Source organism: Quercus robur, chromosome 4, assembly GCF_932294415.1.
Source record: "Quercus robur chromosome 4, dhQueRobu3.1, whole genome shotgun sequence".
NCBI classification, from domain to species: domain Eukaryota; kingdom Viridiplantae; phylum Streptophyta; class Magnoliopsida; order Fagales; family Fagaceae; genus Quercus; species Quercus robur.
In genome coordinates, this window is record NC_065537.1 from 68,510,325 (window position 1) to 68,524,013 (window position 13,689).

The following is a 13,689-nucleotide window of genomic DNA, read 5'->3' on the forward strand; positions in this document are numbered from 1 at the left end:
GGTTCCTCTTCTTCTTCTTCAAGAACACCATTCTTCCCATCATTATGTTCTCTCATATTAGACGAATGCCCAAATCTGAAAGGATGGTGGAGGAATTCGGATGATGATGTTAATGAGCCACACCAGCTCTTACTTCCATCATTTCCTCCTTGTCTTTCTAAATTACAGATTCTCGGATGCCTTAACAGAACAACAACAAGCCCGTTTCCATATTTGAAAGAAGAGTTGGTATTGCGTATCGGCGGTATCGCTAGTTGGGGGGTATTGGAGCAAACAATGAAAATGGGAGCAACCACATCAACCTCCTCCTCATGCTACTTTCCTCTCTCTCAATTACAATATTTGAAGTTATATTCGGTCAACAATTTAGAATCTCTTCCAGAGGAGTGGCTGCGAAACCTCGTTTCTCTTCGAAAACTCGAAATTTACAAATGTGATGGACTCATATCTCGCCCTTGGATAGCCAACCTCACATCACTACAATTCCTCACATTTTGGGAATGTCCCAATCTAACATCACTTCCTCAAGGGATTCGTAGTCTCACCTCTTTAACAGAGTTGAAAATTACTGATTGTCCCCTCTTACGGCAAAGATTCAAGAGGCAAATAGGTGAAGATTGGTCCATCATTGCTCATGTCCCATGTGTGATTTTGGATTATGAGAACCAGCAGGAAGAAACAATTTTTTCAGGTACGCATCTATCTTATAATCCCAAATTAAAAATCAAGTACTTTTTTTGATGGGATAATTGCCGAATGAATTCTTTCTTTTCTTAGATTTGTTTTTTGAGACTTTGTTTTAATCAAAAGCAAAACAAAGACATTCACAAATCTAGAGATAATATTTATCTGAGCTGTAAATTTCCTATCTTCTAATAATTAAATACTTCTAAATAGATGTTAAACATTCTAAACAAAACCTTTGGTGCTTTCAATTTTCTTTCTTCTTAATCTGTTTTTTATATGTTAGATTTTTAATGCCCAGAGCATCACCCAGTAGTAAATTGTTTGGTTTCCTAGTGATTTTGGGCTCTTTCTCTACCTCCAACAGCCGCTTACAACCTTCCTTTCATCTCCAAGTATTTCAAAAGGAAAAATCCTATACTTCATTTTTATTTTTATTTTATTGTTCCTTGTCATCGTTGTCCTGCAAGAAACAGAAAGTTCTAATTTTTTAATGCACACTTCATGTACTTTATCTTTTGGTTCTTGTCCTAAAACAGATGATTCATAACACTTCCATTATGTTTAAATAATACTTTGTATCCAAGTACTAGAGAATAGGTAAAAATTCATGGATAGGTTGGATTAAATTTTTTTATATTACTGAAAATAAAATTACTAATTAATTATTTTATAAATTGAATACTAACTAAGACTTGAAGATCCCTCATTTTGCTTACTTTGCGGCCCACTTTTTGAATAATAGGTTGTTAATTTCATAGCTATACTCAAGTTTAAGAACTTTTGGTTTGTCTTTTTTATGCAGAACTGAACACCAATTCATTTGTTCCTCTTCATTCTGCCTTTTGAGGTTTTGTTCTCAATCAGTTGACTTCTCACGTAAGGCAAGGACAAACCTGGCTTAAAATTTGGACCCTATTCAGAACTTTATGTCCCTGAAGTTAAGGCAAGTACAGTCATGGACTCGATGGTAAATTCCTTCATTCGTTATTTTATTGTATTTTTTTTTTTTTTGGCTAGGTAAATGCGGGGGCTCAAACCCCTGAGTAATAGGTTACTTACATAACTGGGTACCAACTCACCTAGATGTGGCGGTGGTTAATAATTTGTATTGTTGTGTCAAAGCTTGAGTTGATGAAATATGACATATATGGTTGCTTTTTAATAATTGCAAAATTATAGCAAATTTGGTAGAATTGTGAAGGGAGGACATGACCAAGCAACTAATACTTTAGAGAATTAGCTTAGTGTGTTGTATTTTGGTGGTTATAAAAGTTCCCAACATACGTTTATTAAAATAAAATATTTTTTATTTCCTCACATGTTGGTGTGAAAGACTAACTATTTAAAGTCAGAAGAGCAATTGTAACTTTTTTTTTTTCATACATTCACAAATTCAAAGTTTGATTGGATTGAATTTGTTTTACTCAAATTAAGAATTATTAGCAAGGTTTTTCTTTGGGTAAAAGGGACGGAAAGAGCATAAATTTGGGTAACCGTATAGCTTTATAAAAATATTAAAAATTAAAAATTAAAATAAAAAGAAGAAGAAGAGAGAGAAAAGTTGGGTGCACAACAAGGCAATGTAGATGGTCCCATCAAATCACCACTCTTTCAAAGCTCATAGAACACAACGACACCAGCCCATTGGGCCCCATTGCTCTCACACACAGATAGGCTGGGCCCCCCTTTTCACTTACCTAGCTACTCAGCTCCTAAAACTAAATAAAGATAGATAGGGTTCATGAACTATTTCTCATTTGGATCTACACAAAACGCCATCGTATATTCACTCTTGATCTGAAGAAAACATGCTTCTCTAACTCTGTAGTGACCCAAAAAGGGGGGTCTTGCATTCCATGGAATCCCACATTGCCTAGGGAAACACATGAGAATGTGTTTATAAGGAATGACCTCCCTTCAATGTGTAGAGGCCTTTTCTCTCACTGCTGTGTGCTTTGGGGGAGAACAAAACCGTGAGGGGTATGAGGCCCCAAAGCAGACAATATCTACACATGTGGGGTGGGGTCGTTACAGATGGTATCAGAGCCATGCCCTAGTCGAAAGTGTGGGCCCCAAAAGCGGACAATATCTACACAGTTGGGATGGGATCGTTACAGATGGTATCAGAGCCATGTCCTAGCCGGAATTGTGGGCCCCACACGTGAGGACGCGTGTGCCCGTAAGGGGGGTGGATTGTAATGACCCAAAATGGGGGGTCTTGCATTCCATGGAATCCCACATTGGCTAGGGAAATATATGGGAATGTGTTTATAAGGAATGATCTCCCTTCAATGTGTAGAAGCCTTTTCCCCCACTGCTGTGTGTTTTGGGGGAGAACAAAACCGTGAGGGGTATAAGGCACCAAAGCGGACAATATCTACACAGGTGGGGTGGGGTCGTTACAAACTCGTTTCTTATTAGTTGTTAGAGAGATACTATTAATTAGTATTAGCCATTATATGGATGTGCAGTTTGCCATTAATTGAGCTATCACAATATATCAAAGATGGTTAAGGTCACATTATAATGATGTGGAATGGTTATTTTTCTCTTTCAATAAGTCTCACTCACTCATCTTCCAATTAAGGCTGCACCAAAGAAATGAGGACATTTTAACAGATCTATTCATTCATTTTATCAGGAATGGTGTGCTGCACAGTCGACTTATTGAACATTTCATTTCTTCTTTCAATTTTATAATTTGGGTGTCCATCTTTGGGTAATGTTTTGGGTGTATCAATCAATTTATTGGGTTCTTTTTTTGCTATCTGGATTTGCTTATGATTGGGGTGTTCCTTAGTTATACCTCATGTACGTATGCCAGAATGCTGTTAAAGTATCTCTTTTGACTTGATAATGCTGAAACATGCATGGAACCAATTCGCTCTATCGTTGGCTTGATTATTTCTAATCAAATTGTTACAATACCATATATGAACAAATGTTACTGATAGAATTAGTTTTTAAAATTTCCCAATCAGTTTTTTACATTCTTTAAGTGATCTTTCAATGATCAGAGGAACTTCTAAATAATCTGATTGAGAGGTTAGCATGCTTGAATCAGATTAGCTTGAAACTTGGACCATAAGTAAACCTTGGCCTAAACATAATTCAGAATTAGCAACTATGAACTCCATTATAGTTATTAACAAAGCATAACAGGATAAATTCAACATTAAACACCAGGAAAGATTAAACACTTCCATTACTCGCATAAACAAGAATAGGGACGGGATTGTCCTTTAGTCCATTTTAATCACTTCAAAATAGTTGCTCAAAAAACCATTAAGGCAACAATAATTCGAGGGGAAGCTATTCACTCTACCATCAATTTTTGAAAAGGATTCGGGAATACCAATTGGAATGAGTGTTTAATTCCCCAGACACATTATAGATTGTCATCTGCCTTCATGAGGTTATTTCAATTGCACATCTTGGGATCAAAGAGGTTTTGTTATGATTCTTAACAATCTCTTGAGCTAGGAGTACAAGTTTCAGCCATTGTCCTCTGAACATAAGGCTGATTGATCATAATAGATCAATGATGAAATAAAACAATGACTATCTACTAGTAGCTTCACTATATGCCTTTGTAGTTTGTACAAACTATTACAACATGACATTGACCCACTCACTCATCTTTGATGGACTAGGACCCTTATCATGAACCAGTGTTATTGCTATTACATTTGCTTCCTACTTCACTTGAAAGGAAGAAAGAGGGCATTCATTGTATGAGTGAAGTTTCTGCCTACTTTGCCCTTAGTAGCTTTTGAAAGTTCAAAAACGTGTACAAAAACACTTTTGAACGTTTAGACCCCCAAAAACCAACTTAACCAACCCAAGCAATATGTCAAACAACTAGTGTGCGGAAACTTAACATATGCTATAATATGGAATTGATTAATCAACTATCTAAGCCACAACAAAATAAACCACAGCAGATAATGTAAAGGCAGAGATAGAGAGGAAGGAAGATGCAAGCACAGAGATAACACCAGATATGTTATCGAAGAGGAAACCGAAGACCTCGGCGAAAAACCTCTCCGCCGCCCTCCAAGCGGTAATCAATCCACTAGAAAATACAGTTGGGATACAAGGACAGCAATAGACCCTCCAAGCCTAATCTACCCAATGCACCTAAGCCCTCCAAGCTTCTTGCTCCAACGAGGTTGCGCCGAACCTTTTTCTTTTCTAGCTTTCCGGATTCCACTACTACACCGTAGCATCAACCAATGAACATTGGCTCCTTCCTAACTGCTTCCCAGAACTCCAAACGACTGTCTCACAGAGATGATAATGGTGAGAATCAGGTTTGGTATAATGGCCTCTCAAGGATTTGACAATGGAGAGGAAGAGAGTGAGGGATTTTGATGAGACTCTAAGGTAGAGATTGTGGTTAAAACAATCTGGTTTTTCTTTAGGGTTTCTCTCTCAAAATTCTCTCTGGAAGCTCTCTTTCAATCGTGGGTTAAAAGGGTATTTATACTGAAGTGGAGTGGAATGCGAAACGTCAGGTTTTTCCAAAACAGGGGTGGCTCGCGGCTTGACCTCGCGGCTTGACTAAGTCGCGAGTTCCAGTCGCGAGTTAACCGTATGGCCAGTTGTCCTGTTTTGTCCTGTAATGCTCCAGCTAGCATGACTGTTCATCTTCCAGCATGCTTGGCACGTGTGCATCTTCTGGCGGGTTGAAGCCGCGAGTCCAGTCGCGAGTCCCAGCCGCGACACTCTGTTTTCTTGCACACTCTTGAGCAATCTTCACACTATCTCACTCACTACCCTTACAACAATCTCACCTAAATACAGGGTTACTAAATGCTGAATTACAAGCAAATTTGGCACGGAATAAAGCCAATTAGATGGTTGAATAAATTCAACCTTACAATCTCCCCCTTTGGCTATTCCGTGACAAAACCCTAAAACAGACTCTAGACTTAACATGTGAGTTGGGAACAGTTGATCAAAACTCACTCACACCTAATTCTAGAAGCTGTGAAGCACTTGAATCATATGAACATAAACTCCTGAAACACAACAATACACCATGATCATTGTAAGCAGAAAATTATAAATGCATATGAAACAGGCAAAAAGAGATCAAGCATAAGATGGAGTTAATGAACAAACCATGGCTTGATCAACCAAGTGAACACCACAAGGTAGTGATCACAGTGTTCATTCACACTTGGAATGAACACAAGGACATACAAGCTAACAAGCACAAAGCAAGACACTTGTATGTTCAACACTCAACCAATGCATAGCTCACATGGCATATGCATCTAGGAACAATCCTACAAGGGCACAAGAGTGACAGTACATAAACCACAATGCAGAACATTTAGATTTAAAATACTGATTTCACATAGCATAAAGGCTGCACTTAAGCATGGTACATACCACAAGGCCTACAAACTATGCATAAAACATAAACCCTCAAAGCTTACAAAAGCATATGGGTACAAACCACATTATATTGAATAAAAACTTAAACAATATAAACTAAAAGTGCATAAAGTTTCTCCCCTTCAAAGTGATGAGAAGCTGTGATGCACTTGGAACATATATACTTGTAACCTGAAACACTTGCACAAAACACATTAGACCCTCAAGGTAAAGCAAGTAATAAATGACAAGTATAATATAACAAGTATAGAAATGACTATAATGATCACATAGCAAAGCAAATGATCATCTGAACATGCATTCAATGAAGCATAATAACATAGGGATATATGCATGTCCAAAGCACAAACATGATGCAATGAGAACACCAAAGCATAACACAAAGCATCATAAAGCCAACAAGAAAACAAACAGAACAAGGTTTTCTAGTTAACACAATGTCTTCTCCCCCTTGGTATATGCATCTCCCCTAAGGAATATCTCTCCCCCTACAAATGTGCATGAGAAATAGAATTTCTCCCCCTAAGGATGTGCACAAGAGTCATATAGAAATGACAAAATACTCCGAAGCATTCTCTAGAGTATACTCTCCCCCTTTTTGTCAGGAATAGACAAAGGGTCAAGAAGAAACGAGAGCAAGAGATGAAGGTATGAACAATGCTAATGATGCATGAGGGGTGCAAGATGAATGAGAAAATGAAGCTCAAACCTAAGACAAAGAAACATGCTACAAAGCATAAGGTAAGCATGACATGCTAGGATGAAGAAATAAGGTAAAGACCAATGCATGACAAGGGTAGCAAAGGTGTGTGCAAGAGGTGGCTAAGTGCAATGCATGACCAATGCATGAAAAATGCACATGTGGGGCAAAGTGTGTTAAAATACACAACCAATGAACCAAACATGTTCCTAAAGAGGAAACATGAGAAACCCCAAAGTTTGGTACTCATCGGAGTCCAAACAAGCGAGAAAATGTCTAAGAGGCATTTTATCAAACACCTAGCATGCACACTATGAACAAAAATATGAAACAATGCATGAACATCATGAAATCCACCCTTAATACATGTTCTTTCTGCCACAAGGGGCCAACATCCAATGCATATCAACAAAAGAAACCAATCCCATGAAGAAAATTGACAGAAAATAAGTTTTCCCAACCCCAATGATAAAAATCCCAACCAAGAGTACAAAACTCTCCAAAACATAATCCAAGGATAAAAAAAAAATGAAAAGAGTTTATAATTACCTTAGAGATGTTAATGGATTGAAAAACCATTCAAATTGGTTGGGTTTTGATGTAAAAATATTGAAAGAGGGGTTTTAGAGAGGATGGGAGAGGTTTAAAACAAGTTTCCCACGAAAAAGCTCTTTAAAAAGCTGATTCTGGGCGACTCGCGACTGGCGAGTCGCGAGCTAAGTCGCGAGCGAGCCGCGAAACCTCTCTGTCTGAGCTCGCGGCTTAGACTCGCGGCTTGCAAGCCGCCAAACCGACCAGCCAAAACTGGCAGCTTGCTGGCAGCTCACGCGACTAGCCAAAATGAGTGGCCAAAAAATCTGACACTTGTTTTTCAAACCAGAACATGTTTAAACATTGAAAAACAAAGTAAGCACTAAACATAAACACAAAAAGTGATAAAAATCACTTCCAAAAACATATAAAATGATCAAAAATATTTTTGAATTGAACCATATATGATTGAGCACACACACATCACATTTAGACAAGTACAATCTAACAAATGAATGAGACATTCATTGAACATTAGGCATGTGTGTTGTGTGTGTGTATCAAATGTGGAATAGTCCTTAGTCTAGAGTGAAGCTTCAATGATCAATTCAATCAAGTCATACACAACTAGTGCTAAGTCAAGTGGTCTATCTCAATTATAGAAATGAACATATATGACCTCCCACAAGAAAATGATTACATAAGATGAAGCTTTTCATTTGGCTTCTTACAATTCATATCATTTGATCATTTTGAATCAATACAACTCATTTTGAGCAATACATCTCATTTTTGAGATTGATGCCTGAAATTTTTGATATTTCAATTTGATGAACAAGCCTTTGGCTTTTTGGGCATCATACATTTTCATATAAGTCGCTTTCCCTTTTTCCTAGTCGAATACTAGTATGTGCGACGGCTTTTGCAGCTCATTATCTCTTTTCATTTTGAGATTTACATTTATTGAGCTCTTTAAGCAATAAAGATAAAAGAGTGGGAAGAGATATAAGCACAAGTCTACGCATGTATCAAAACCAACATGACTATTGACAAATCATTCATGACAAGCTTGAAGATCGATTTACAACAATCACACAAAGATGTCAAGATTTTTCCACAAAGATATAAGTGCAAAAATAACAAGCTAAGCTCGAAAATGCACAAAGCCATTTGTACAAAGGTACAAGGCCAAACTCACATGTGATAAGTGCTCAAACATATACGATCAAACTTTTTGAATTTTTCACTTTTTATGTGGTTTTGGATTTTTACTCACACAAAAATAGAAACATAAAAGTAAGATAAAAAATGAAACAATGCATACAAATAAATGCAAGATGCACAAAATGCATGAAGATATGACATTTAATGCATGAAGGGTCCTACAAAGATCGAAAGAATTAGATCAAGGACCAAAAGAGCAAAAGCTCAACCATAGGAACCCTTCCTCATCCAAACGGAACGATTGTTTGGAATGAGTGTCTCAAGAGAAGCGAGACGAGGGTTGGAAGAATGAGAACCGGAGATGCACATAGTCAAGGAGTTAAGAGCATTAAACATTTTCTTAAACAACATGCTATTTTCACTCAAATCCAGTTTACTCTTTTTAGCACAACTTCCAAAAAGCTCAAGTTTCTCTTTTCTTTTGATTCTCTTAAGAGCTTGAAACTTAGAGCAATGAGGTCTTAGATGACCAAAGGCACCACAATGGTGACAAATAATGTGTTTAGGTCCACTAGGCTTTTTGGGAATGGATCTAGCAACATGGTTTTGTTCCCTCTTCAACTTATGACATTGAGGTCTTATATGACCAATCACACCATAATGGTGGCAAGTTGGAACAAACTTAGATCCATCCAAAGCCTTAGGTTGAGACCTAAACGAAGGCTTTGACTTAACAGCCTTTCTCTCCACCTTTTGATTTCTTTTATGTGGAGGAATGTACACCGATTTGTCCTTTAAGGTAGAACACACACTAGGCACAAAATCGGGTACCACAACATGATTGCAACAAACATTATCATCATTTTTAACAATAGGTTCAGCAATCAAACACTTGGCATGCATCTTAAGAGATTCATTTTCACATTTAAGATCATCAACAAGTTTGTTAGACAAAACAAGTTTAGCATCCAAGTCCATATTCAAACATTCAAACTCTTTCAGCTTTTCAAGAGAAATTTCAGCAAGTTTTTTATATTTCTCAACCAATTTGTTGGATTCATTGAGCTTAGCAATCAAATCATCCTTTTCACAAAATAACTTGCTCAAATTCTTTTGAAACTTCTTAGCATTTTTCTTGAAGAGTTTGTCAACAACACCCATAGATTCAAATAACATGTCATCACACTTATGAGGATTAACACTCATAGAGGCATTTTCACAAACACGTGGCATGTTACATTCATCACCAACCAAATCATGCAAAGAGTCATACAAAGCACAATCCATGGCAAATAAACACAAGGGGTCAAGGATCACACTTAGGTATTTAAACCACAACAAGTGTACCCGCTCTGATACCAATTGAAAGTTCAAAAACGTGTACAAAAACACTTTTGAACGTTTAGACCCCCAAAAACCAACTTAACCAACCCAAGCAATATGTCAAACAACTAGTGTGCGGAAACTTAACATATGCTATAATATGGAATTGATTAATCAACTATCTAAGCCACAACAAAATAAACCACAGCAGATAATGTAAAGGCAGAGATAGAGAGGAAGGAAGATGCAAACACAGAGATAACACCAGATATGTTATCGAAGAGGAAACCGAAGACCTCGGCGAAAAACCTCTCCGCCGCCCTCCAAGCGGTAATCAATCCACTAGAAAATACAGTTGGGATACAAGGACAGCAATAGACCCTCCAAGCCTAATCTACCCAATGCACCTAAGCCCTCCAAGCTTCTTGCTCCAACGAGGTTGCGCCGAACCTTTTTCTTTTCTAGCTTTCCGGATTCCGCTACTACACCGTAGCATCAACCAATGAACATTGGCTCCTTCCTAACTGCTTCCCAGAACTCCAAACGACTGTCTCACAGAGATGATAATGGTGAGAATCAGGTTTGGTATAATGGCCTCTCAAGGATTTGACAATGGAGAGGAAGAGAGTGAGGGATTTTGATGAGACTCTAAGGTAGAGATTGTGGTTAAAACAATCTGGTTTTTCTTTAGGGTTTCTCTCTCAAAATTCTCTCTGGAAGCTCTCTTTCAATCGTGGGTTAAAAGGGTATTTATACTGAAGTGGAGTGGAATGCGAAACGTCAGGTTTTTCCAAAACAGGGGTGGCTCGCGGCTTGACCTCGCGGCTTGACTAAGTCGCGAGTTCCAGTCGCGAGTTAACCGTATGGCCAGTTGTCCTGTTTTGTCCTGTAATGCTCCAGCTAGCATGACTGTTCATCTTCCAGCATGCTTGGCACGTGTGCATCTTCTGGCGGGTTGAAGCCGCGAGTCCAGTCGCGAGTCCCAGCCGCGACACTCTGTTTTCTTGCACACTCTTGAGCAATCTTCACACTATCTCACTCACTACCCTTACAACAATCCCACCTAAATACAGGGTTACTAAATGCTGAATTACAAGCAAATTTGGCACGGAATAAAGCCAATTAGATGGTTGAATAAATTCAACCTTACAGCTTTGATAATGCAAGCTCTGTAATCATCGCCTTGTGGAGCTTTTGCATATTCCGAGTAAAAAAGAAGTTTCTTTATAATGCTAGCCTGAAGGCATTGAAGCAAACAATGAAAATGGGAGTAATAACATCAACTTCCTCCTCAAGCTACTTTCCGCTCTCACAGTTAGAGTGGTTGTGCTTAGAAGAGGTTAATGATTTATTTCTATGTGCTTCAATACAATATGGACAGTGGCCAAAAAGAATTAAAAGAAAAAGAGATGCTTCAAAAGCTGCGGATATTCAAGACAGTCAAAAGGAATTATTCTTTTTGAAATTTTCTCATTTAGAGTTTTGCATTCAGCAAGTACTTGTGCAATTGTTTAAGGTGCTCCTAAATATCTTATTGGGAGCATGATTTTATCACAAAAATGCTAGCATATTGTTCTGCATGTAAAAAATCTTGCACTTGGCTGGATTAACTTGAAGCCTAGACCATTGGTGAAACTTACCCATTACGGTCTATATCACATGGGCTAATTTCAGTAAGAAAGCATAAATAGGCTAATTTCAACTTTCGACCCCTAGAACAATGTAAATACTTTTATTATAGACTATTCAAAAAACCATTATCTTGGGGACATTATTTATCCTGCAATCTTTGAAATGGCTTTGGAAATGCAATTGCAGTGAGAATACAAAGCCCCATTATAGACTGTCATATGCTTTCATGTGATAAACTTTTGGAAAGAAGAAACTTGTACAAACCAAGAAGATGAGGAATATGAACCTGGTAGTTTCACCGTCATCAATTGATTGCCCATACTGCATTATTTGCTCCCAACTGTACTGCAGAAAACTGCACAATATACAAGAAAACTTAATTCAATCGCAGAAAAAATTCAATTAATAATAGAAGTGAACTTTGATAGGACAAATACAATACATGCCCCAGCTCTGGAGAAAATTCCTACTTTTTTGTGGGTTTTTTAGCTCCATTAACCAAAGGTTAAGAAACAAATCCCCAGCAGCATAGTTTAAACATGATGAACACAGCATATTAACCTAATTTAATTTCTAGAAAATTGAAGTCTCTTAGCTTTTATGTCAGTTTCAAAATTAATCAGTACATAAAACTAGCCTTAAAGTGTGCAAGCAACAAGCAATCAGATCACCTAATTGCAAATACTTCCTAAATCAAACATACAAGCAAACATTGGTTTATTTCTTAATTTTTTAACATCTGCATCTTTTCAACAATCAAATATGAAAAAAAAGAAAAAAAAGTTACAGGAGAACATTTAAAAAGAACCTAAGGTAGTACCCAAAAATGTAAATAATAGAATCAATACAAGAAAATCTTATTGCTAATAAGTAATAAATTTTATTAGAAAAGTGCCATCCTAGTATGTGGAGTGCATACAAAAAAGGAATAGCTACAGAGAAAGAATTGATACAAGCAGAACTGTCACAAGTTTTTTTGTCTTGGAGAACATAAAAGTATATAATGAATTTGGCTTGGTAAATTATTGCCAATGAAGTGACTGTGTCCATTGAAAATTAGGGGCTGGATTCAGTTTTGTATCTTCTTATCATTATTAATGGTACTCCTTAGGCAAGGTGATCCTCTTTCACCTATGCTGTTTGTTTTGGGAATTGAGGCATTTAGTAGACCAATGTTAGGAGCAGAGGAGGGTGGTCATACAGATGGTTTTTAGTTTTCTTCATCTTTAGTGATGCAGATTTAGATCAGCTACATCACCTTCAGATTTAGAAGTGGGGAAATTTTTTTGTTGCCCCATTGAGATGGCTTTTGAGACTTCCACAACAAAGAACTTGTTCAGTAAGTGTTGTTATCAGTACAATAACCTGAACTCAAAATTTTTTTTTACACATGCACTGAATCCCTTTGTCTGGTCTAGGAAATTTTAAGTTCGAAAGGGAAATATTATGAAGAAAAGAAAAAAAAATAGGGGTAAAAAAATTTGATCAAATTTATATGAACATATTGATTATTCCTACATATATATACAAGATTTGGAATTCTGCCAATAGTAGGAGTATCAGTGTCATGTTATAGTATCAATTTCCCAATAATACTCTCTCTCTTGCAGTTGGGATGAAGGTCACTGTATCAATGAGTCTTTGAAGTAAGTGAAAAGCGTGAAGATGATCCATAACTTTGTGAAATTAATGTAGAGAAAAGAAAAAAGAAGCATTTTCCAGCAATGGAGTACTGATTAGGGAGGTAGATTATGTCCCAGGTTGACTTCCATTTTGATGAAGTTCTTTTTTACCTGAATTCTCCTATTAATTGTTGTTCTTATTGGATAATCTTGTGCTTCCCCTTACAGGTGATATTGGCACTTGCTGAAATATTTAATCAAGGAAGAATAGGTGACCAAAGCTTTGTCCTTTATGTTACTTGCTAGTCTTATATTAAAACAATGAGTTCGTGGCATAGTTCGTGAAAGATTTAAAAAGTTATATTACTTGTTTTATGTTGACAATTTCAAGTGCAGAGGATTTGTGATTGCTCCATTGAGTTGGCTTTTGAGACTTCCAGAACAAAGAACATCTTCAGAAAGTGCTGTTATCAACAAACGCTTAACTGAACTTAAAACTTGTATAAACATGCACTAGAATTCCCCTTTTCTGGTTTAGGAGGTTTTCAAATTGAAAGTAAAATAACATAACAAAAAGAAAAATAGGAATAGAATACTATTATCGAATTTATAAGAATGAATTGG

General features: G+C 37.1%; 1 protein-coding gene across 1 annotated transcript; it reads left to right on the plus strand.

Moving 5' to 3' along the window:
• The first annotated feature begins 181 nt into the window (after nt 1-181).
• Nucleotides 182-1,648, plus strand: LOC126723490 (putative disease resistance protein RGA1). The gene is made up of 2 exons (XM_050426958.1): nt 182-691; nt 1,490-1,648. Exons 1-2 carry the CDS (start codon nt 277-279, stop codon nt 1,531-1,533), a joined length of 459 nt encoding a protein of 152 aa, XP_050282915.1. The 5' UTR covers nt 182-276; the 3' UTR covers nt 1,534-1,648.
• The last annotated feature ends 12,041 nt before the right edge of the window (nt 1,649-13,689 follow it).

Bases quoted from the DNA above. Each gene is read 5' to 3' on its own strand.
- LOC126723490 (XM_050426958.1), top strand. From the start codon at position 277: ATGAAAATGGGAGCAACCACATCAACCTCCTCCTCATGCTACTTTCCT. The intron at 692-1,489 runs GTACGCATCTAT...TTTTTTATGCAG, and splicing joins GGAAGAAACAATTTTTTCAG to AACTGAACACCAATTCATTT.